Source organism: Capra hircus, chromosome 4 (assembly GCF_001704415.2).
Source record: "Capra hircus breed San Clemente chromosome 4, ASM170441v1, whole genome shotgun sequence".
NCBI lineage: Eukaryota > Metazoa > Chordata > Mammalia > Artiodactyla > Bovidae > Capra > Capra hircus.
In genome coordinates, this window is record NC_030811.1 from 14,525,278 (window position 1) to 14,549,146 (window position 23,869).

Here is a 23,869-nt window from a genome sequence, read left to right on the forward strand (position 1 = left end):
CAGGCAGAGGAGTGCAGGATGGCCGAAGAGCCAGTGGTTCAGAAGGCTCAGGGGTACAGGAGTGAGGGTGAGTGGGGACAAAGAGGTGGAGGACAATGGTGGGTCTTCTATACCATCCTGAAGACAATGAGTTGCATCACTGTAGTGACCGTGTGACAATAAAGAGCTTTGGAAGGATTTCTAGAAGTAGCTAGAGGGCTGACCCTCGTTTTTAGGGGCTTTATTTTCTATCCTCCCAGGTATCTTGCAGGGCTCCCAGGTGGCACAGTGGTAAAGAATCCACCTCCCAACGCAGTAGACGTGAGAGACGTGGATTCAATCCCTGGGTTGGGAATATCCTCTAGAGTAGGAAACAGCACCCTACTCCAGTATTCTTGCCTGGGAATTATGGTGGACAGAGGAGCCTGGCGGGCTACAGTCCATGGGGTCACAAGGAGTCAAACACGACTGAGTGACTGAGCAGAGGAGTGACCGGGGACATTTTCACATCTACGTGATTCACCTGAGTGAAATTTATAACTAGCTTGGTAACTAGACTTCCCTGGTGGCTCAGATGGTAAAGCGTCTGTCCACAATGCAGGAGACCTAGGTTCAATGCCTGGGTTGGGAAGATCCCCCGGAGAAGGAAATGGCAATCCACTCCAGTACTATTGCCTGGAAAATCCCATGGACAGAGGAGCCTGGTAGGCTACAGTCCATGGGGTCGCAAAGAGTCGGACACAACTGAGCGACTTCACTTTTGTAACTTAACCTGGAGACACATCTGCTACTGAGAAGAGATTTCCAAGTCAGTGAGGTTTCTTCTCCCCAGGTGGAAACACTCTTTGGTGGTGAAGGAAGTCTTGTAATGCTCCGGGTGAGAGCTGAAATGAGCACCATGGGGTCATGACCTTCCTCGGCACACCTTTGTCCAGGTAGGACAGCAAGTTCCTAGAAGCAACACTTCCATTTTTCTAGACTGCTCCAGAGTAAGCCTCTCCCTTCATCAGTCACCCCCTTTCACACGTCCTTAAGTTTCCCTGACAAGGAGGAGCAGTGCCAGTCACAGGCTGGGCCCCTCACCTCCCACCTGAAAGGACTGCACTTTCCTTGAATGTCTCCTGCTTGTACCCTGCCTGGAGTCACGTGGGACTTGAGAGATGGAGAGAAGAGGCAAGGAGACACTCAAGACAGAGTGAACACAACAGGCCATTTTTATTGGTTCAGTAAGTTCAGTGCCCCTAGGGTCTCCCCTGGGTTAGGGAGATCCTGGTCCTGAGAGTTTGGGGCACCTGCACATGGGGGTGGATGCTGGGCTGAGTCCAGAGATGAGGGCAGCTCTTCAGAAGCACTGGGTAGGAACGGGAAAAGCAGAATTCCTATCAGGGCAGTAACAGGCTGGAAGCTGGCTTCAGGAATCTTTTCTCTTGACCTGAGGAAGAGAAGGTGTGAGGGTTACCAGGAGCCAGAAGTGCTGGGGACCGAGAGGAAGCAGGGTGTCCCACTGACAAGACGAATAGCAGGTCTCCTCCCAACATCCAGCCATTGGGTTTTCTGGTGACCCCAGTTTCTCCTGCCCAGCACGGCTCTTCCACTGTGATCACAGAGGGGCAAGGTGTCTTCTGAGGCATGTGGGTGAACCCCTTCTTCCTCTCTGCCCACCTCTGGTCCTGGTGGGGTCTCTACATTCCTAGGTCTGTGTTGCTGCATTTCCAGTGTCACCTCCAACCTGCCTGCCCCATCCTGGCCCCTCCTTACCATGGCCATCAGCACCAGGGCGCTGACCAGCACAGCGTACAGGGTGGCCTTCCCCAGCAGGATCTCATAGAGGAGGGTGGCAGACAGGACGCCTTGCTGATAAGATGCTGTTGGCAGAAAGGGAGAGCAGGTAGGTACCTGTGAGCAGGTATCACTGGCCTCCTCCCCCTTTACACCTCCCCAACCAGTGTCCATGGGTTCTCTGTCTCTGGTTCCAGAGCAATGACCATAGGGATGGAGACAAAGAAGCAGAGGGCTACTCACCGGAGGTGACACCACAGTCTGAAAAAAAAGGGGGAGGGAAATGGATGAGAGCCTGCATCTTCTAAACCCGATTCAAAACTAAGTCAGTCTTTTAGTCAGCAATGACCCCCAGGCTCCAAGCAGCCTCTGATCAGAGTCCCAGCACTGCCTGTACCAATGTGGACACGGCATCCTCAGGGTCATGAAGGAGGCAGCACTGAAGGGGATGGGGACCCACCACTGGCACCCTGAGCTGTGCAGGTGGGCAGGGAGGGCACCCACCAGCACAGCTGAGCTGGGCTGAGGATCTGGATCCGGGGGAGGAGTTCGCCCGAGGAGGTGCCCTGTCCACCCTCTTGCTGGGCTCCCCCGCTCTTCACTCTGCCTTCCTGCTCTCTCCCTGATCTCTCCTCTGTTGGCTCTGACTCCCTCCGGGCCGGCTCACCTGCTCTGCCCCAGGTCTCGGCGCTGATGTTCTGGGTGACGGGCTTGTCCCTGTCCTGCTCGTCCCACTGGTCCTGGTCCGTGAGCCCGTAGAACTGGACTTGGCATCGGAAGTGGTTGCGGGGGTTGTGCCAGAAGGCGGCGGTCACCCTCAGCCGGCTGCTCAGACAGTATCTGGAGTCATTCTGCGTGAGGTCCTCTTTGTAGGGCTCAGGGTCTGTGCTGACCCCAGTGGTGACCTGCTTCCTGTTCACCCACCAGGTCAGCTCCACGTGGTCGGGGTAGAAGCCCGTGGCCAGGCACACGAGGGTGGCCTTCTGGGTCTGGGAGATCTCTGCTTCCGAGGGTTCGAACACAGCCACCTTGGGCGGGTGCACCCGGCTCAGATCGTCTGGAAGGACAGGGGTGGGGGCCAGGACAGGCCTGAGAGCCGGCTGGGCGTGGTAGGGGCTGTGTGTGTGAGTGTGTCTATGTTTTCGTGTATGAGTATATGAGTGTGAGAAGGAAGGGAAGGGGGCCACAGGGTTATCCTAAAATAAAATCATGTAGCAATATGGCTACCCCGGTGGCTCAGAGGGAATCTGTCTGCCATTGCAGGAAACGTGGGTTCCATCCCTGGGTTGGGAAGATCCCCTAGAGAAGGAAATGACAACCCACCCCAGTGCTCTTGCCTGGGAAATCCTATGGATAGAGGAGCGGGCTACAGTCCATGGGGTCGCAAAAGAGTGGGACACAACTGAGCGACTGAGCGTGCACGCAAACAGTATGGCCTGTCTGTCTGGGGGGTCACCACCCCACGCCTCTGTGCTCTGCCTCCCCCCTGCCCTGCCTCTGCCTGTACTCACCCTGCCACAGGCCTGGCTCCTGTGTCTCCAGCCCCAAAGGTGGCCTTACAAATGGCACCATCCAACCTCTGAGCAAATCCTCTTCTCTTACGTTATTGTTTTGTTATTCAACATGGGAAGCTTATTTCTCTACTTCTCACCATAATATATGGTAGTTATTTAAGTAGAGCACCAGATGGAACATGAATAATAGAATTCGAAGCTCAGAAGTGGCTTTAGATAGTCTCTGGATGTCTCTGCATCATTTTTCCTGCTTGTGAAGGGAGAAGCCAACACCGCCTGTCTGGAGTGGGGGTGGACACGACCTGATCTATGGATGCCGAAAGCCCTGTCCTCTGCTGGGAGTGAGCCTGAGGGGTTGACCAGTAAGATGACTTGGGGATAAGGAAGTTATTTGATGGATGCTTTTTATTTTTTCAGATGGCAATGTACTGATGATATATTTTTGCGTACTCACATGAAGACAGCATTTGTCTTAGGGCGTACTCATCAGAATGGGAGGTTTTCTTTCTTTCCAGTGCTTCAGGTCAACCTAGCCATTCCTCTGCCTCCAGGTACCCCTGAGTTGCCTCAGCTCAGAGAAATTGCTGTCTCCCCTTGTTTTAAATTCAGGCATCTTCAACTTTCTTTGCCCCTTTGATTCCATGTGTTCTACTTTTCCCTGCTGGCTGGCTTCCTAAGTATGCAACTGAGGTCATCAGAGCAATCTTGATCCAGCTAAGCCTCTGGTGTGCGGCATCCCGGAGGGCCCCAGGTGAAGGCATTCCAGTTAAAGCTCCTGCGGACTTCTCATCTGACCATCTTATTGCTTCTGGACCCTCTAAACCTTTATTTTATCCTGTTCTTTGCTTTGTATTGATTTGTTTTTGTTTGTTTCTGAGCAATTCTGTTAAAAGGAAGACATTTCATTCCAAAGAGATGTAGTTTAGCGTAGAAGATTTTTTTAAAAAGTTCTGACACTTGCTGTTTCCATGGACGTGACTTAACTTCAGGGCTGGCTTTATGGGGGTGTGAACTGTGTAGTCACACAGGACTCCACACTTAGAAGGCCCCCCTGCTTGATATGATGCGCTGGTGTCACCACCGTGAAATTCTAAATAATTTTTTAAACAAAAGCCTTAGGTGTTCATTTTGAGGTAGCTCTGGGCTTCTTTGGTACTCATTCAGTAAAGAATCTGCCTGCAGTGCAGGAGATCTGGGCTCGATCCCTTGATCAGGGAGACCCCCTGGAGAAGGGAATGGCAACCCACTCCAGTATTCTTGCCTGGAGAATTCCATGGACAGAGGAGCCTGGTGGGCTGCAGTCCATGGGGTTGCAGAGTCAGAATTGACTAAGCAACTAGCACTTCCCTTCACTTTCTGCCTTCCATCAGGCCGGGGGCCCTGTGCTGCACTTCCACCCTGTAACTGCACCTCTGTCCCGAGGGCTTTGCTGGCGGGCCGGAGCTGAAATGGAAACCTCCTGCCTTGCCTCTGTTGCACAGGCTCCCTCAGGCTTTCTGCACTCGGCCTGGTTCTTCACCCTCCTGCAGAGTCCCTGCCTCTGGGGTTCTACCAGCCCTCCAGGGGCATTACAGAATTGACTCCTCTGACCCCCTCGCCTAGCAAACACTTGGAACTTACTGGGAAAATTACAGACGCGTGTTTGAGCCATATGCGATGCTCCTTGTGACATTGATGTGCGGGGCAGAAGGAAGCAGGACCTTCCGTACGTGGTGAAGCACTGACTACATGGCCGCACGATGAGGAGTAAGTCAGGTTCCCCTCCCTGTTTGTGAGTCCCTGTGGGTGGGCTCACCCATGTGGGTGCACCTGTGTGTGTGTCCTGCTGGGCTTTGGTGGTGTGTGCTTGGATGTGGGCTGGAGAGCCTCAGACAGAACTCTGAAGTTTACCTGTCCTGCTCCCAGCTCACTTCTCACATATAGCCAGCCCTCCTCCCCATGCTAATCCTGCCCCTCCATTGGCACTTGGTTCCACTGCTGCCCCAGTGACCGCCTAGGTGAGGGTCGGGGGGAGACCACTGAGTTACAACAGGTCTGCTAGATACTCTAAGACCCTCCCCACACAGCTACTCCTGCAGTGTCGGCAGTGTTAGCAGTAGGTCTTGATGATGACTTTCAATCCGAGGGAAGGTTCCCACAGTTTCACTTGCCCAAGGTCATCAGATCATTAAAGGACCAGGGCTTGGGACCCAGGTGCACCTGTTCTGAGGCCTCCTGCTCTTCTCCACCCTGGCTGATCACAGGAGCCCAGCTGTCACCAGGAACAAACACTTCGAAAGGAGCCCCATGGCTCCAACCTAACCCGTCTAACTACAGACACGCTTGCTGTGATCACATCATCCAGTAAACACACTACTGAGGGGTCGTTCCCCTCTGGAAGCTCAGTGTTTCCATCACCAGGTGACACTGAAGATCCCTTTCCAGCGCTAAGATCCCTTTCCAGCGCTAAGATCCCCTTGGGAATGTTCCTGGTCTCAGCAGGAAAATATGTCTATTTGAATGTATGTCCTGCACCATCTGGCTGTTTAACCTACGAGACCTGGTGTGAGGAGGGGAATTTCAAGCTGGGTGGCGGGGGTGGGGGGGTGGTGGTGGTGAGGGGGCTCCATATGATGAGTAAATGCCCCCAGTAGTCCAGGTTCCCACCCAGCCCCAGCCCGGGTGTGCTGTACACACAGCCTGGTCGGCAGGGGTCTGGACTTAGAAAGGAAGAGGTTTCGAAACCTAAATTTAAATCCAAACTTTCAAACAGTAAATCAAAAACCCCACCCTTTTGGATTCTTTCCCTCACTGCCTCGCGTTTATCTGTCTCTTTCAAGTCTCTGTTCCATTTTCCTCCATCCTTTTCCTCCTGGGCCTTTCAGTGGAAGCTTGCATCTCTTCCTGCCTGGAGCCAGCTCTACCTGTTCCTGGCCCCCACCCCCAGCTCATTTTCCCCTTTACAGCTGTTTCACCCATTTCTACCCTCCCCTCAGCCCAGATCGCCATCCTCAGTCTTTCTCTCCAATCAAGCAGCTCTCAGAGTCCTAATAAATTCTCTTTATCGCCATGGCTCACCAGGTCCCTAATATCTCAGGGGAAAAAACAAAAAGACCAAAGCCCCCCTTGCCCTACCTCTCTGTTCCAGGACTATGAGAACCCCAATCCTGGCCCCTCATCCCTTGCAGAGCTGACTCCACAGGTGGACAACGTAGCCACAAGCTCCAGCCCACCCCACCCATCTCCGGGGAGAAGAGGGGCCGCGAATAGAAGGCAGGGAGGCGTTCAGATCTCACCTGTGACCGTGAGCCTGGTGCCGGCGCCGAAATACCGCTCACTGGCTCACAGAGTCCCAGCCCCGCAAGCAAACCCCTCAGAGCGTCGCTGCTCGCCCTCCGGGGCCCAGAGCCCGGCTCCAGGGCAGGGGGAGGACCAGGCGCCCGGATCCGACCCGCCCTGACCCCGCCGCCCGCGGCCAGCGCGCGGACTCTCGCCCACCGCGCGGACTCTCGCCCACCGCGGCCAGCCCGCTGCCGGCCCCATAGGTCAGGGCGGCGCCGCGGCGCCCCACAAAGAATCGAGGCGCGCCGCCCGCACTCACCTAGCACCAGGAGCCGCGTGCCCGGCCCGAAGTACTGCGTCTCTGAGTCACGGCCCCCCAGCCCCGCGCAAAAACCCGCCGCTCACCCCCCGGGTCCCCGGAGGAGTCCCCGCTCACCTAGCACCGACAGCCGAGTGCCCGCGCCGAAGTACTGAGTGCTTTGGCTCACAGCCCGGGGACCCAGGACAAAAACCAGCGCTGCCCTTCTCTGATGCCTAGACTCGGCCCAGGTCCCCACCGACCCTGAGCGCCGCCTCGAAGGGAGATGGCAGCCGCCCGCCTCTCTGCATCCCACCCGAGGGAACACTCAGGCACTCCAGCTGCCCTCCTTACCCAGCACAGTCAGCTTGGAACCAGCTCCAAAGTACAGCTGCGCGGCGTTCACACAGCCCTGGGAACCCAGGCGCAAACTTTCCCTTCTGGAGCAGCGCCGTCATCTAGTCTGGGCATTCCACCCTCCCTCCCCTTGGAGAAGCATTCTTACCTAGCACGGTGAGCCTGGTCCCTGGCCCGAAGTGCAGCTCATCATAGGAGCACAGTGGGAAGGGGCTGCCAAGAATTCCTCCCTCTTCCCCTCCTCCCCTGGAACAGTCTGGGGCCACCCTCCTTCTCCTCCCTGGCTTCTCTCTCCCGACCTCCCTCCAGAACTAGTGGACAGGTGGTCTGAACATGAGGTCACCCCAATTTTGCAGAGAATGAGCTTGACTTGGGGGCTGACATGGTTGTGAAATTGGAAGAGGCACTAGGGGTGGAGGTTTTGCTGGACTGGGAAGTGTTTCAGGCTAGACCTTGCTTCCTACTATTTCTGGGACTGTAACCTCCCTGGCCTTAGTTTCTCCATCTGAAAAATGGGGTAATATCTTCCCCAGGGGGCTGTTGTGAGTGCTTAACAAATAACACAACTGCAAATACTTTGTCCAAGATCAAGTTTTGTGAAGATCCCACTCTGACGGCTTGATTCTTCGTGTTCCTTGGAAGCTGAGTGTGGAGCAGGGAGAGGCAGAGGTGATCAGAGTCCAGGTCCCTGCGAGGCCACAGAGGGACCTGCCCCAGGGACTTCTCCCAGCCGCTCTCCCCATCTTAAACTGGGAGCTAGGTTCTGGGTGGGCTGCATGAGTCTATTTTCTGAGGCAGGGCTTTTTGTAAAAGCACTTCCTCTAACTGAATCATTGTGCCCACCCCCCCAGCCCCCACAATGTTACACTGTGATACAAAAATGTCCTCTCCTCTGGTGCCCCTCCTCCAACCACTGGGCAGAGGCAGGAAGTGCAGGTGGCAGAGGCTGGTCTGGTTGAGTGGAGACAGACTCAGGGCACACTGAGAGTGGGGAGGGGCCTGGGGAAGGGCAGGGTGCTAGTGGTGGGGGAGGGGGGCAGAGAGGCCCCTCCTGGAACAGATGCCACCCTGAGGAGCTCCCCTATGTCATCAGGGCTCCCCTCTGGGACTCTCTTTGCTCACCTGTGCAGACTGGCATTTATAGAGAGGTGGGTGGGAGGACCATCCACAGAGGTGGTGTCAGCTCAGGGCGGGAGGACTCGCAGCTCTGCGCTTGCCCTTGGCTTCCTGGATGGCCCGACTCCTCTCCCTAGTGCACAGATGCTCAGTGCGTCTGCTGTACGCCCGCTTCATGCTGCGGCCTGCTGTATGCCCTCCTCATGCTGCAGCGGGGATAGAGTCCACTCTCCCAGCGGGAAGCCCCAGCCTGCCTCTACAGACTTAGGACTGCCATCTCTGAACCTCGCAGCCAGCTGAGTGCAAGGACCTGAGTGCTGAGTGCGAGGTCCCTGACCCTGTGCTTTCCTGTCCCATTCATACCTGACTCTCATGACCTCTCTCCCACAGGGATCAGTGAGACCAACTCTTCCTGTGAAGAGTCTGCCACCTTCCTCTCTCCGCTGATGGTCCCAGTCAGAAACTCAGTGCTAGCCTCTGCCTGCATTATAGTAACTCGCATTGCTTGTATATTAACTCTTTCTATCCATGAGTTATCCCCTAATGAACAGGGAAGATTCTTGAGGACTGTGACTTGGATATCTTTATTTTCTTGGAAGTTAACAGCAAACATTGCAATGATATATGCTTAGCAAGTTGTTGGCTATTCGGATGCATACATATACAGAGACATATGTGTATATGCATGTGGTTGTATATGAGAGACCCATGTTAGAATGCACGCATGTGTTGCCATAGAGAAGGCTGTGTGCTGCAGGGCTGGGAGGGGGAGGGTCGCTGTCTGTCTCAGGCGGGCCTGAGGGTGACATCTGCCCCTGAACTGGGTCACTGTGGGTGAACTCACGGACTCATTCATTGATTCCCAGATGGATGCATACACTGAACATGGCTTCCCATGTGGCTCAGATGGTGAAGAATCTGCCTGCAATGCAGGAGACCTGGGTTCCATCCCTGGGTCAGGAAGATCCCCTGGGAACGGGAATGGCAAGCCACTCCAGTATTCTTGCCTGGAAAATCCCATGGACAGAGGAGCCTGGCAGGTGGCAGTCCATGGGGTCGCAAAGACTGAGCAACTCACACACACACACGCTGAACTAAGGTACTATGGCACATCCCATGGCTACTGTAACAAAACACAACTTTACCATCATGGAGTGACCTTCAAGTAGAGGTGTCAGACAAGAAAAGGGGTAGTTTCCGTCAAGTGTGGTCAGTGGTAGGAAGGAGGTGGGCACAGGGCACTGTGACAGCAACATACACGGTACGTTTCATCCCGCGTCATGGGGGTGGCGTAAGAGGCGCAGAGGCTTCTTATGGGGAAGATATCACTGGTAAGTCTTCAGGGATCAGTAGGAGCTTACATATTCGTCATTCCAGGTAGAGGAGTGCAGGATGACCTGCAAGCCAGGGGCTCAGGGGGTCCAGGGTGACAGGAGTGAGGGTGAGTGTGGACAGACGGAGGACAACGGTGGGTCTTTTATGCCATTTTGAGGGCTCTGGGTTACATCACCATGGTGACCATGTGACAATAAAGAGCTTTGGAAGGATTTCTAGAAATAGCAAAAGGGCTGATCCTTGGTTTTAGGGAACTTTATTTTCCATCCTCCGAGGACTCCTCAGGGGACATTTTCTCATCTACTTAATTCACTTGAGTGAAATTTCTAACTGGCTTTACAGCTTAGACTAGAAGACACATTTGCTACTGAGAACAGAGTCCCAAGCCAGTGACTTTCTTCTCTCCTGGAAACACTCCTTGGTGGTGAAGGAAGCTGAGTGGTGAATGCCCTCGGGGAGGCTGCGTGGGTGACACAAATGACCTTGAGCTTCGTTGTCATGAGGTCGTGACCACTTGGCAGGTAGACACACCTGTGCAGGTCAGCTCTACCTCAGAACACCTTGATTAAGTAGGACAGAAAATTCCTAGAGTTAACATCAGCACTTTTCTAGACTGCTCCAGAGTAAGCCTCTCCCTTCATCAGTCACCCCCTTTCACACGTCCTTAAGTTTCCCTGACAAGGAGGAGCAGTGCCAGTCACAGGCTGGGCCCCTCACCTCCCACCTGAAAGGACTGCACTTTCCTTGAATGTCTCCTGCTTGTACCCTGCCTGGAGTCACATGGGACTTGAGAGATGGACAGAAGAGGGGAGAAGACACTCAAGGCAGAGTGAACACAACAGGCCATTTTTATTGGTTCAGTAAGTTCAGTCCCCCTAGGGTCTCCCCTGGGTTAGGGAGATCCTGGTCCTGAGAGTTTGGGGCACCCGCACATGGGGGTGGACGCTGGGCTGAGTCCAGAGATGAGGGCAGCTCTTCAGAAGCACTGGGTAGGAACGGGAAAAGCAGAATTCCTATCAGGGCAGTAACAGGCTGGAAGCTGGCTTCAGGAATCTTTTCTCTTGACCTGAGGAAGAGAAGGTGTGAGGGTTACCAGGAGCCAGAAGTGCTGGGGACCGAGAGGAAGCAGGGTGTCCTCCTGACAAGACGAATAGCAGGTCTCCTCCCAACATCCAGCCACTGGTTTTCTGGTGACCCCAGTTTCTCCTGCCCAGCACGGCTCTTCCACTGTGATCACAGAGGGGCAAGGTGTCTTCTGAGGCATGTGGGTGAACCCCTTCTTCCTCTCTGCCCACCTCTGGTCCTGGTGGGGTCTCTACATTCCTAGGTCTGTGTTGCTGCATTTCCAGTGTCACCTCCAACCTGCCTGCCCTATCCTGGCCCCTCCTTACCATGGCCATCAGCACCAGGGCGCTGACCAGCACAGCATACAGGGTGGCCTTCCCCAGCAGGATCTCATAGAGGAGGGTGGCAGACAGGACGCCTTGCTGATAAGACGCTGTTGGCAGAAAGGGAGAGCAGGTAGGTACCTGTGAGCTGGTCATCTGTGGCCTCCTTCCCTCATAGCCCCCACCAGGGTCCATGGGTTTTGCATTCTCTGATTCCAGAGCAAAGATAATAGGAGATAGGGACATAGGAGGAGAAGGCCACTTACCGGAGGTGACGCCACAGTCTGAAAGAAAAAAGGGGAGGGAAATGGATGAGAGCCTGCATCTTCTAAAGCAGATTCAAAGCTAAGCCAGCCTTCCTCAGTTCAATAGCTGGAAAGATGCTAAATCTTGCAACAACCACGTGAACTTGGGAGTGGACTTGCCCCAGCTGAGCCTTCAGATAAGACTCCAGCTTTGGCTGACATCTGATTGTAGCATCTTGAGATAAACGAGCCAGCTAAGCTATGCCCAGATTCCTGATACATTAAAACTAGGCAATCATAAATATGTGATATTTTGAGATGTTTAAAACAAAACAAATAAATGAAAAAGACCTACTAAGCTAGCTTTTAGTCAGCACTGACCCCCAGGCTCTGAGCAGCCTCTGATCAGAGTCCCAGCACTGCCTGTGTCAATGTGGACACAGCATCCTCAGGGTCATGAAGGAGGCAGCACTGAAGGGGATGGGGACCCACCACTGGCACCCTGAGCTGTGCAGGTGGGCAGGGAGGGCACCCACCAGCACAGCTGAGCTGGGCTGAGGATCTGGATCCGGGGGAGGAGTTCGCCCGAGGAGGTGCCCTGTCCACCCTCTTGCTGGGCTCCCCCGCTCTTCACTCTGCCTTCCCGCTCTCTCCCTGATCTCTCCTCTGTCGGCTCTGACTCCCTCCGGGCCGGCTCACCTGCTCTGCCCCAGGTCTCGGCGCTGATGTTCTGGGTGACGGGCTTGGCCCTGTCCTGCTCCTCCCACTGGTCCTGGTCCGTGAGCCCGTAGAACTGGACTTGGCATCGGAAGTGGTTGCGGGGGTTGTGCCAGAAGGCGGCGGTCACCCTCAGCCGGCTGCTCAGACAGTATCTGGAGTCATTCTGCGTGAGGTCCTCTTTGTAGGGCTCAGGGTCTGTGCTGACCCCAGTGGTGACCTGCTTCCTGTTCACCCACCAGGTCAGCTCCACGTGGTCGGGGTAAAAGCCCGTGGCCAGGCACACGAGGGTGGCCTTCTGGGTCCGGGAGATCTCTGCTTCCGAGGGTTCGAACACAGCCACCTTGGGCGGGTGCACTCGGCTCAGATTGTCTGGAAGGACAGGGATGGGGGCCAGGACCGGCCTGAGAGCCAGCTGGGTATGGGAGGGGCTGTGTGTGTGTGTGAATTGAGGGCAACAAGGAAAGGGGCCACAGCATCATCATAAAATTATATAGCAGGAGGTTCTGTTTGTTTAGGGGTCACCATCCCAATCTTCTGCTATCAGTCACCCTCAACTTTGCCCCTTCTTTCTCGGTTACCCCGTGGATACACACTACTGACCGCCTCCTGCCTCTCCCTAAGGCGGCATCACATCCTGAGTTTCCTGGCTTTGTTTGAAATGTCTTATTCTTGCAGCCGTGTAGGATGATCCATTAAGTGAGTATATCTGTTTCCTTCCTAGCTCAAATCCCTCTTTGGTGCATGACTACCTAATTTTCAGACCTGGAAGTAATTATAGGAGAGCTGAATAAGCCTGGATTTTTCCTAAAAGTATGACCTGGAAACCAGACTGACTGCATCTAATAATTATTTTTCTGTTTTTGCAGGGAGTATGTGATTATCTGTTTGAGCGACAACACATATGAATTAGAACTAGCCATTCTTCCCTGGGATTTCCCAGGTGATTCAATGGTAAAGAGCATGCCGGCCGATGCAGGAGACATAAGAGACGTGAATCGATCCCTGAGTGGGCAAGATCCCCTGGAGGAGGAAATGGCAACCCACCCCAGTATTCTTGCCTGGAAAATCTCATGGACAGAGGAGCCTGGCAGGCTATAGTCCGTAGGGTTGCATAGAGTCGGACACAACTGAAGTGACTTAGCATGCATACATATTCTTCCCTAGAAAAGATACTTTTCCCGTTATAGCTGACATGCTTTTCTCTATATTATACTGAGCCTACCTTTTGTTTTGATTTTACATGTAACCCGCTTTGTGAAGCCTATGTACCTTTGGCTAATATCCTGTCTGATGTTTCAAACTGACTCCTACACGGGCGCTGGGTTGTGTGGGAGCTTGCCCAGGATGGTTGGAACCCCATGAAAGAAACTGTTCTGAGGTTGAGCCCTATCTTATTTCCAGTGTCCAGCAAACCTCCCTACCAACTTTGGAATCCTAATTCCAGTCACGCATTATATTCAAAGCAGCACAAGCGTTGAAATGAACAAACCCCAAAGTCCGAAGGCCCTTTCACATGCTTGACAGATGGGAGAGAATTTCTGAAATTGTTGGAAGGCAGGCCCTCGTGTGAGGATGTGGAGGAGTAAAGTAAAACCAAAAAACTCGTCTACCTTTCAAGCACCCTCTGTGTTGCCAAAATGCACTGAGACCTCTGTTTAGCTCTGTCCTGGGAGCGAGTTTGTGGAGCAGAAATGTGGCAAACCCAGATGTCTCCACTTTATCCAAGTTCAGGGAATGTTTCTATTGAGAAAACTGAGCCCCGGTTTGGAACAAGACAGTCTGTGACACAGTGAGGTTCAACCGGAATGAAAGGGATGGCGGCATCCTCTGAGTCCTCTACAAAGGATTTGCACACGATCTGTTGTCGATCTTCAGTCATATCCGACTCTTTGCGACCCAACAGATTGCAGCACGCCAGGCTTCCCTGTCCTTCGCTCTCTTCCAGTTTGCTCAGACTGATGTCCATTGAGTCAGTCAGTGATGCCATCCAACCGCCTCATCCTCTGTCATCCCCTTCTCCCCCTCCATAAGGATTTAGTCCCTTACAATTTCAGAACTCCAAGAGACCACCATTGTCATCTCTGTTTTATACTTACATCTCAGAGGGCCTGAACCAGTTTAGATCACTTTGCAAACTGCACGAGAGCCCCTCTTCCCCCAGAACTCATGCATTTTGAACCCGATGATCTGTACTTTCCAATTTCCATCACGCTCCCTGGCATGTGCTCCCCTCTGCAGGGTAAAGCCTGCTCGGTGACCCATCCCTCTAGCCGCGTCTACAACACCAGCCCAGACCCCCCTCACCCTTGCCTGCTTCCTCCCGAGGGTGGTGATGGTGTGTTAGTGTTTAATCATGAGCCACTGACTCCATTATCTCAGCACAGATCCTGAGGCTTGATAACAATGGGGTCTCCAACCTATTTCTCCTCCTTCCACCTTGTCTCTTGCTAAAAGGGTGTAAGTTTCCAGTTGTAAGAGCTTGTTCAGACTTACCTCTGACCCCCACCAAGAGCAGTGCTCCCCAGGGACACTCCTGCAAGCTCAAGTGGTGCTGTGACCTGGACCTCTGCCCTCAGGGCTCAGGAGCCCCCCTCAGACCAGCTCAGTCTCACCAAGCTGCTCCCCAACTGCCTCCTGGTTTCTTAAACCAGCTCAGGACGACACACACGGCTTTTGGAGACTGGTGGAGGCAGAGAAAGGATGAAGGAGAGACAAGGACAGACAAAGGACAAGGAAAGCAAGGACAGGGCTCTGAGCTGGAGGGAGGTCCTAGGGGTAAGTTTTAACATAGAAGACAGAGCTATTCGCCGAAAGGGGGTCAACAGTGCAGGATCAGAGTTAGAACGGGGGTGGGAATGGAGACGATCAGATAAGGGAGGGAAAGCAAAACAGCACACCTGCCAAAGCAGGAGCACAGAGGAGCCCCGGAGAAGGAGAAGAAGAGCGAGACCAGGCTGGAGACAAAGCACAGCTCCGGGGAGCCCTGGGCCGGGGCCGCATCAGACGCAGTGCAGCAAGCTGACCCCCACACCCTTGCACCCCGCTTCCTGCCCGATACCTGTCACGGTGAGCCTGGTGCCGATCCCAAAGTGGAGGGGCGAATTATAGGCCCACAGCTGCAGGTGGCTGTGGCGAAACCCCCAGAAACCTCAGGCAGGGCAAAAGTCTGAGGTCCTCGAGAGCGGGAATGACCATTTTTTTCCCTGCCGGTGTTCATGGCGCTGGACCAAAGGGATGCCACAAGGAGAAAGGCCAAAGCGCACTCTGGGGAAAGCGGGGAAAGAGGAAGAAACTTCAGAGGGGCCGATCCCGGCGTGTAAGAAGGAGGGGAGAGCTTAGAGGTGTGAGGAGGCAGCTTGTGGGCAGAAGACTCAGAGGAGAAACAGAGGCATCAACCAAGCTGCCTCTGAAGTGAGGGCAGGGGGCTTCCCTGGTCCAAGGGTTAAGAGTCTGCCTGCCAATGATGGGGACATAAGTTTGATCCCTGGTTGGGGAAGATCCTCTATGCTGCGGGGCAACTAAACCTCTGCGCCACAGCTCCTGAGCCCAAATGCCTAGAGCCGGGGCTCCACAAGGAGAGAAGCCACCGCAATGAGAAGCCCGCACACCACAGCTAGAGAGTAGGCCCTGCTGTCTGCAACTAGAGGAAAGCCCGCATAGCAACCGTGACCCAGCACAGCCACAAATAAGTAAGATTAACATTTAAAAAAAGAGAGAGAGATGGCAGACCCAGCTCTTCCGAAGCCCCACAGGGATCAGAGTTTAGTTGACCCCCTTCCATCAGGACAGGGAGGAGAGACAGACACTCCAGTCCCAGAGACAGTGACCCTGCCTCCCCGGTCCTGCGTTTTACCCAGGACGGCGAGCCAGGTCCCGTGTCCAAAGTGCTGTGCCTGGTTGCTCCACGGCCCAACGCGGGTGTGGCAAACCCCAGAGTGGCTGGTAACATGGGCCCTTCCTTCCAGAGACGACCTTCCCCCCAGAACTTCTAGCACCTTCTAGCACCTGCTCTGCTTACCCATACCCTCAGCCTTTTCTCCACTGTGTTCTCAGTCCCGGCCTTCTCTAAGGGGAACTTCTAGAACTCCAGCCTCACAGCACACCATCCCCAGGGAAGAGCTGTACTCACCCAAGACGGAAAGCTTCGTCCCATTGCCGAAATAGAGTCTTTCATTAGTCACACAACCCTAAAGCCTGGTAGGGAAACTTGCCTGCACCTCCCAATCCTTCCTCCCCCGGTTCACCTGCGGCTCCCCTGTTCCTTTCCTTAGCAGAACTTTAACTCCCGGGGGTGGAGGGGGTTTACAGCCATACAGTGTGTGACTCCCTACCCGCCTCTCCTGTGTCCATCTCCTTTCTGCATGCGGGAGAAAAATGGCAGGACTAACAGCTCTGGGGCCAGAGGTTCTCCCATCCACCCTGGCGTCGATGGGTATCCTCCAAGGAGACAGGAGATGGACAAGGTGACCCATTTCTAATTGAGATTACTTGCCTCCCGGTAGGGAAACCAGGCTTAGCTGAGCCCGCCCATGAAATTACTGGAGATGGAGGCTGCCCGCCTCATCAGGACAAGAACTCACCAAGACAGGAATTCAGATCTTTCTGATAAACACGCACTTTAACCTAGGCACCCAAGACGGAGGCTCCATCTGTTCTCTGCCCCTCCCTGCAGGTTCCCAGCCCTCCAGTCCTGGCCGGCTTATCTACAACAGCGAGCCGTCTTCCCTCCCCCCTCAAAAAGTAGAAGTCTCCAAAGCCAAGCCTCCAGGATTCACTTCAAAACCTCTCCTCCTCAGCTGAGCACAGCCGGGATTCGGGGAGAGGTTGGGGCATTCAAGGATCTCTTCCCTCCCAAAGACACCAGCCCGCTTCAAACACCCCGCATAGCCTTCCAGAGCTTTCCAGGACCCCTGGACCCCGGAAGCTGGGCCATCCCTTTCTTCCTATGTTCCCTGGGAGGGAGTGCTCCCTCATGGTACCCACCTGGAGACCCCGGCCTTACCTACAACTGTCAGCTTGGTCCCTGGGCCGAAGTGATATTCATAACACATCAGAACACAGCCACCCTACAACGCACACCTGGGACCCGCCCTCCCCTCCGAGGGGCCAGGAAAGGCCCAGACTATGTCTTACCTACAACCGTGAGCCTGGTGCCTTTTCCAAAGAAAACCTCAGTGTTCACACAGTGAAGCGGAGCAAGGAGGAAAGCAATTAGAGGTGGGCAGAGCGGACAGGATCTGCGTTGGTGTCTGGTGGACTCTGGGACTGGGAGTCCTCTCCTGTGCTTTATGGATATTGCACGAAAGAATATTTTTGACTCTTGACTCTTGGGGCCTCGGAGCATGCGCAGAGTCCATCCACAGGGCCCCGTGCCCCTGTTTTGATTCTTCCTGAGGGTTCATCACAGGGATGTGGGCTTGGGGAGGTGGGCAGGGTCCCAGACACCCGTGAGCATCCATTGGGGGGGTGGGTGCTGGCATAGTGCTGACTTTTGTTTCATAGAGCGAGTCACCTCCCACGCACCTTCCCACTGACCTTGCCCTGGGCAGGGAGCGGGTAGTGCGGGAGTGGGATAAAGGGTCTCCCTGAGTCCTTCATCCATGAGGCCACAGAAGCATCTTCTCACGTCTGGCCTTGCTGCCTGGAAGCTTCAGCTCTGATCCAGACCTGCCCTGCTCTGTGGTTTTGGCCTGACAGGTAAATGGTGGGGGAAGGTGGAGGCCTTCCAACCCAAGCCACCCTTGGGCCAGTGACCCAGGAGAAGAGCGAAAGACGATGGGCACTGGGACAGGCAGAAAGGTTTTTGTAAAGGATTCCCATAGGGTTGAATCACCGTGGCCCCCCTGTCCCCACAGCGTTATAGCTTTATACAAAAACGGCCCCTCCCATGGGCCCGCCCCTCGGAGAGGGAGTCTGGGAGGATCCACCAGAGAGTTGCCCCTCTGAGGACATTGGAGGGCGAGGAGGTGACATCAGCACTCTGGGTGCGTGGTGCGGGGCGGTGGGGGGGCAGGGACAGACAAGGCCGGGGGCTCCCTCCTCACCTCGTGCCCTTTCTTCAGGACCTTCTCTGCTCCTCCGAGCTGTGTGCCTTTGTGTCAGGGCTGGTTTCCCCGGCATCCGCTCCTCTGCAGGCTGTCGTCATAGTAGCAGCCCCTTTTATCCCTGGCCTACCCCTGATGTCAGGCACCCAGAAATCACACTTTTTATCTGAGAACGGGGTCCCGCAGAATCCAGACTCTGCCCCTTCGGCCCAACTCTGAACCTCCAGGGTGGTCCAGAGAACAGGCCACCAGGTACACAGAGGAAGAGATTCCCAGGGGTAAAGTCATAGCTGAGAGCTGTATTTCTTTTCTGTTTTTGCATTCACTTTAAAAACATTTTTAAAAAACAATTGGAGGATAATTGCTTGACAGTGCTGTGTTATGTCTGCTGTACAGCAACGTGGATCAGCTATCTCGCAGCTCAGTGCGCTGCAGAGACCTTGAGGGTGCGATGGGGGTGGTGGGAGAGCTGTGTGTCTAATCAGTGTGAGTGAGGGGGAACCACCTGTGTCGTTGGCTGCCTCACTTCTCACTGCGGACTTCAGACATCAGGGTTTGGTGAAGGGCTTTCCGGGAAACCGAGGTGGAGAACGGGGTGAATACAGCCTCGGGGACGTTTAAATGCAATTGCTTGGTCACGTGATCATACTCAAGGTCTTCTTCCTCTTTTTCCCTAAAGGGCAGAAACATTTTAAATTTTCGCCAGATCTTTGATTTTCCCTGCACAAGATGACCTTGAAATTGAAACTCCAGTTGAGTAGCCTTGATCTCATTTCACTAGATGGCGCTTCCTTTTGTGGCCTTTAAGACTATGACTCAATGTCTAGAAGCAAAAAAGGCAAACTAGACCACAGAATGACAACACACTCGCAGGGGGAACACACATAGAATCAAAGGTAAATGACACTATGGGGAAAGAAATGCAATTCTCATCATGAGGGCTGATCTCAGGATGATGAACTTCTAGAAATCAATAAGAAAATAATCCAGCAGTGCGATAAAAAATGAGAAGGTTCCGAAGAAAAGATCCAAATGGTGCTTAACCATAGGGGAAAAAAATATCTTGCCATGGCAAATGCAAACTAAAATGGCATTGAAATGTCAGTTTTCACCAATTTGATGACGTGAATGGTGGAAGGCCATGCTATCACTGGGCTTCCCAGGTGGCGCTAATGGTGAAAGAACCCTCCTGCCCATGCAGGAAGCGGGTTGGATCCCTGGGTCGGGAAGATCCCCTGGAGAAGGGCATGCCAGCCCACTCCAGTATTCTTGCCGGGAGGATCCCAAGGGCAGAGGAACCTGGCAGGCCTATAGTCTATAGGGTCACAAGGAGTTGGACACAACTGAAGCAATTTAGCACGCTCTGACATGCTAAATAATATAGCTCTTAATGGGAGCAATTTGAAACTATCTATAAATATTATGACACGGCTTAGTGACTAATACCACCATCACCATAATAATACAAATGTTCTTACTTTTTCACCCAGGAATTCCACCTTTGGGAGTGTATCCTGTAATTACTTTTGCATACAAATGAAAACAAGTGTGTAAAATGTTTGCATTATTTGGAATAGCAAAGGATTGGGAAAAACTCAAGTACCCATCAGTAAAGGATTGGGTAAATAAATTGTGACACATTCACAAAACAGAATATTATTCAATACTAATAATGAATGAAAGTGCCTTATACTGCTATGGAAAGCTTTCTAATATATACTGTTAACTGGATTAAAAACAAGCGGTAGGATAAGGTTTCAATATGCCACCTTTGTCTAACAAAGGGGAAAAATAAGAATTATACTTCTGTGTGTTTGATGCTACATGAAGAAATACTGGAATTTTACAAAAGAGATGGGTAAAAGTGATTACCTGTTAAGAATAAATGGAAGAGACAGAAGCAGAGTGTAAGTAAAATTGACATTTCTCAGGGTCAACTTTGTAGTGTTGATTTTTGAGCCATAGATAGTAATTTTATTTTAAATGGGTAATAGAGCTATTATCTATTTTATGTTAAAGTATCACTGACTCGATGGATGTGAGTCTGAGTGAACTCTGGGAGTTGGTGATGGACAGGGAGGCCTGGCGTGCTCCTATTCATGGGGTCGCAAAGAGTCGGACATGACTGAGCGACTGAACTGGACTGAAAACAATAAAATTTTAAAAGAAAACAACAAAATACTACTTTAAGTGATATTTTGAAATCTACCAATGTAAAAAAAAATACTTGTTTCATTTACAAAGTCATTTTTTTCAAAGAAGAACAGTTTATATAAGAAGCTGTTTCATGGTACTGAGTTTGCTGAATGAATCTCCAGTCACCTAGGAGCCTGGTGAGAAACACATATTTCGGAGTAATCCCCAGGATGTTCAGAGTTCCAAGTCTCTGGGTTTATTAATTTGTATTTAAATAAACAATTAGGCACAAAATTGCCCTGGGTATTTACACTTCAGTGATTTACTCCTTAAGTTAGAGTTTCCTTTTGACCTGGGGACTCTCATGCCAACTTAAACTTAAAAAGAATACCACCCTGCCTTGGCTCCACAACCACCTTTTGTTTTCATGGGGATTGTCTCAACTTTGTCACACTGTTAGTAGCTCAAGTGCCCACGAAGCTTTTTGTTTGGTGAAAGGAGTTTAGACAGGTCAGGCAGGTGCCACGTGAAGCCTTTCTTCATCTTTGACAGCAGGGGGCAGCCTTTCCTCATTTTTTGGTTCGACTTAACCAGCTGCACTCAGTGTGGCCACTTGAGGGGGCAAGAAGAATGTCATAGTGCTCAGAGAACCCAAGGGAAAGCTTGCTGGTTACCTGTGTGCCTTTCTCAAGCTGGGTGTTGGGATGTAGGGAGGAGACCCGCAAACAATATCTATGTGTAATTTTTTTAAACTTTTGCACGTGAATTGATCCATTTTAACCCGAACTTTGTCTCCTAATTTCCCAGATGTTACTGAAGTCTGGAGAGGCTAAAGGGTCCCCCAAAGTGGCAGGAGACAAGGAGAAAGGGCTGGAACCAGAACTCCGGCCTCCTCATTTAAGATCTGGGACTCTCCTAGGTGCTGCTCCTGAGCCCTGGGGCCCTGCTCCTCAGGGAATCTCACCTCCAGTAGCCAGACTGAGAGCTCCCTCCCATGCCCTCTGCTTCAAACCCTGGGCAAGTTACTGGATTTTTTAAAAACTCCAGTCTCCTTAACTGCCTGCAATGAAGGAGACTCAGGTTCCCTGGGTAAGGAAGATCCCCTTGAGAAGGGAATGGCTACCCACTCCAGTATTCCTGCCTGGAGAATTCCATGGACAGAGGAGCCTGGTGGGCTACAGTCCATGGGGTCGCAAAGAATCAGACACGATCGAGCAACTTACACTAACACTCTTTAACTGTAAAATGGGAATGATGATGATAAAATAAGACCTACCTTATGGAGCTCTTGTGAGACATAAATAATACACCTAAAGGTTTATTGGGCTTCCCAGGTGGCATTAGTGGTAGAGAACCCACCTGCTAATTCAACAGACATAAGAGACTTGGGTTCAATCCTTGGGTTGGGAAGATCCCCTGAAGGAGGGCATGGCAATCCATTCCAGTATTCTTGCCTGGAGAAACCCATGGACAGAGCAGCCTGGTGGCCTATAGTCCATGGGGTCCTAAAGTGTTGGACACGACTGAGCAAATGAACAACAAAAGGTTTATTGGGCTTCCCAGGTGGCGCTAGAGGTAAAGAACTTGCCTGCCAATGCAGGAAACATAAGAGACATGGGTTTCGTCCCTGGGTTGGGAAGATCCCCTGGAGGAGGGCATGGCAACCGACTCTAGTATTCTTGCCTGGAGAATCCCATGGACAGAGGAGCCTGGCAGGCTACAGTCCATGGAGTCAAAAAGAGCTGGACACGACTGAAGTGAGTTAGCATGCACACACGCAAAAACGTTTGTCATATGCCTGCATACAGTCAGTCAAGGCGTTGGTGACTGCTGTTTTCACAGACAACACTGGGCTAGAGCTCTCTCTACCACACTGGTTCCCAAGCTCTGACATCCACCAGGATGCCTTGGAAGTCTTGTTAAAGGCAAGCTGCTGGGCTCCAAGAATTCCTGACTCAGTAGGTCTGGGGTGGAGCCTAAGAATTTGCATTCCTCCTAAATTCCCAGGTGATTCTGGTCCTGCTGGTCCAGGGACCACACTTTGAGAACTGTTCTTCTGGAAGGCCTTTTCTTCAGTATATTTGCTTCCTCTTCTGTGGGGCCCTACATGGGAAACCTTAAAGATGGGTTAGCTTTGCGGTGGGAAACTAAGATGGCGCCTGGCAGAAGAGATAGGGGCGTGGTCTATGTTACAGTTTTTGATTGGCTCTCTTGATTTCCGTGCACGTGGACAGTGCGTGACCACCGTAGACTCCTGTTATAATGAAGGCACATGACGATTTGACCTTTAAGGTGATTGGTGCAACTATAGAAAGTCCCTCGCAAACCCCCCTTGCTTGCCTATATAAACCAAGAGTTTGTGGCAATAAAGCCGAACTGCTTAGATGGAATCCCTGTCGCGTTTGATTGTCTCTCACTCACCGAGGGGCTGGGTTGGCGGACAGCAGGCTCACCTCTCCTCGGGACTCCTCGGCTTTGCTGAGGGAAGTTCCACTGCCTCTCTCTGTGGAGCGCCCCTCACTTTTCTAGCTCATACTTTGTTTATTCAACCCCTGGCTGCCTGTTATGTCTTAGCTGTTGTTTAATCAGTAGACATACCAGGATGAGTAAGACAAGACGTCTTCTATGAGCAGCTCATGGTTGAAGGCCACGGTAGGCACATCCATACACAACAACATGAGCCGAACTGTGATAGAAGTAAGCGTGGAAGAGAATGAGGACCCCTTACTCAGACCGGAGGTCATGGCGCCAGTGCAGGTGTGTGGGGAAGAGAACAGGGAGTAGGAAGAGGCAAGGGCTTCTCTGAAGAGGGTGAACAGGTGGGTGGGCAGGGTATCGTGTCAAATGGAGCAGTAGTGTCCAGAGCTGGAGGTCAGAGGTACAGGGCATGTTGGAAGAACCCTCAGCACTTCTGAGCCCTGGGGCACTGCAGGTGAAGGGAGGGGTGAGGAAACCCAGGCTGGAAACGCAGGCAGGGCCAGAGCGGGAAGAACTGTGCGTCTCTGTGATGAGGAGCTTGGCTTCTACTTCGAAAGCTGTGGGGCATCAGGAAAGGTATTAACCAGAAAGCTAACGACACACAGGACCGCTCTGAGCACAGGCTTAGAAGACTGCAAGGAGGTAAGTGCCCCTTAGGAAGTGCTGCAGGCAGGGGATGAGCTGGAGAGATGTTGAGTAGCAGAGCTGATGGACTGCAGCTGGAGGGCCCATGAGGTAGGATAGAGGAAGCAGGGGTTGGGCTTGGGGGCTGGGCAAATAGAGCTCAACTCCAGATCTGTCATTTGCTGGAGGAGGGATGTGGGTGAGCTGACAACCTTGTCTGAACCTGTTTCCTTGTCTGTATCTCCGGAATAATAAACACTGCAGAGGCAGAGGGAACTAAATGTGAAAGTGCCTATCAAGGATGCAGGAGGGTGTTCGTATCATCACGTGGGAAGAACAGAAGGCAGGTTTCTCAGGAGTGGGAGGGAGAGAGACCCAGGGAGCTCTTATCTCCCTCAGACACATGAGCTGGTCCTGGGAAAACAGGGGCCAGGGGGGCCTCCTGCTTCCAGGGGGGAACACACGCCGGGGACATGGAGGGGACTCAGGAAAGGCCAAGGTGATTGGCAGGTGCTTCCCTAGGCGTGGGGACCAGTGAGCAGAGGTGTGGGACCTTACAGACCATGCCCCACACGTGTGCACATGTGTGCATGCA

General features: G+C 52.8%; 2 gene segments (V, D, J or C); both read right to left on the reverse strand.

Annotated features, from left to right (window-relative positions):
• Nucleotides 1,171-9,586, reverse strand: LOC108635873. The segment is given in 7 exon segments: nucleotides 1,171-1,411; nucleotides 1,738-1,844; nucleotides 2,002-2,019; nucleotides 2,426-2,815; nucleotides 6,853-6,933; nucleotides 7,186-7,243; nucleotides 9,563-9,586. Coding segments are annotated over 7 exon segments (699 nt in total).
• LOC108635874 lies at nucleotides 10,465-22,916 on the reverse strand. The segment is given in 8 exon segments: nucleotides 10,465-10,705; nucleotides 11,031-11,137; nucleotides 11,294-11,311; nucleotides 11,972-12,361; nucleotides 15,051-15,140; nucleotides 18,570-18,709; nucleotides 22,771-22,858; nucleotides 22,901-22,916. Coding segments are annotated over 8 exon segments (870 nt in total).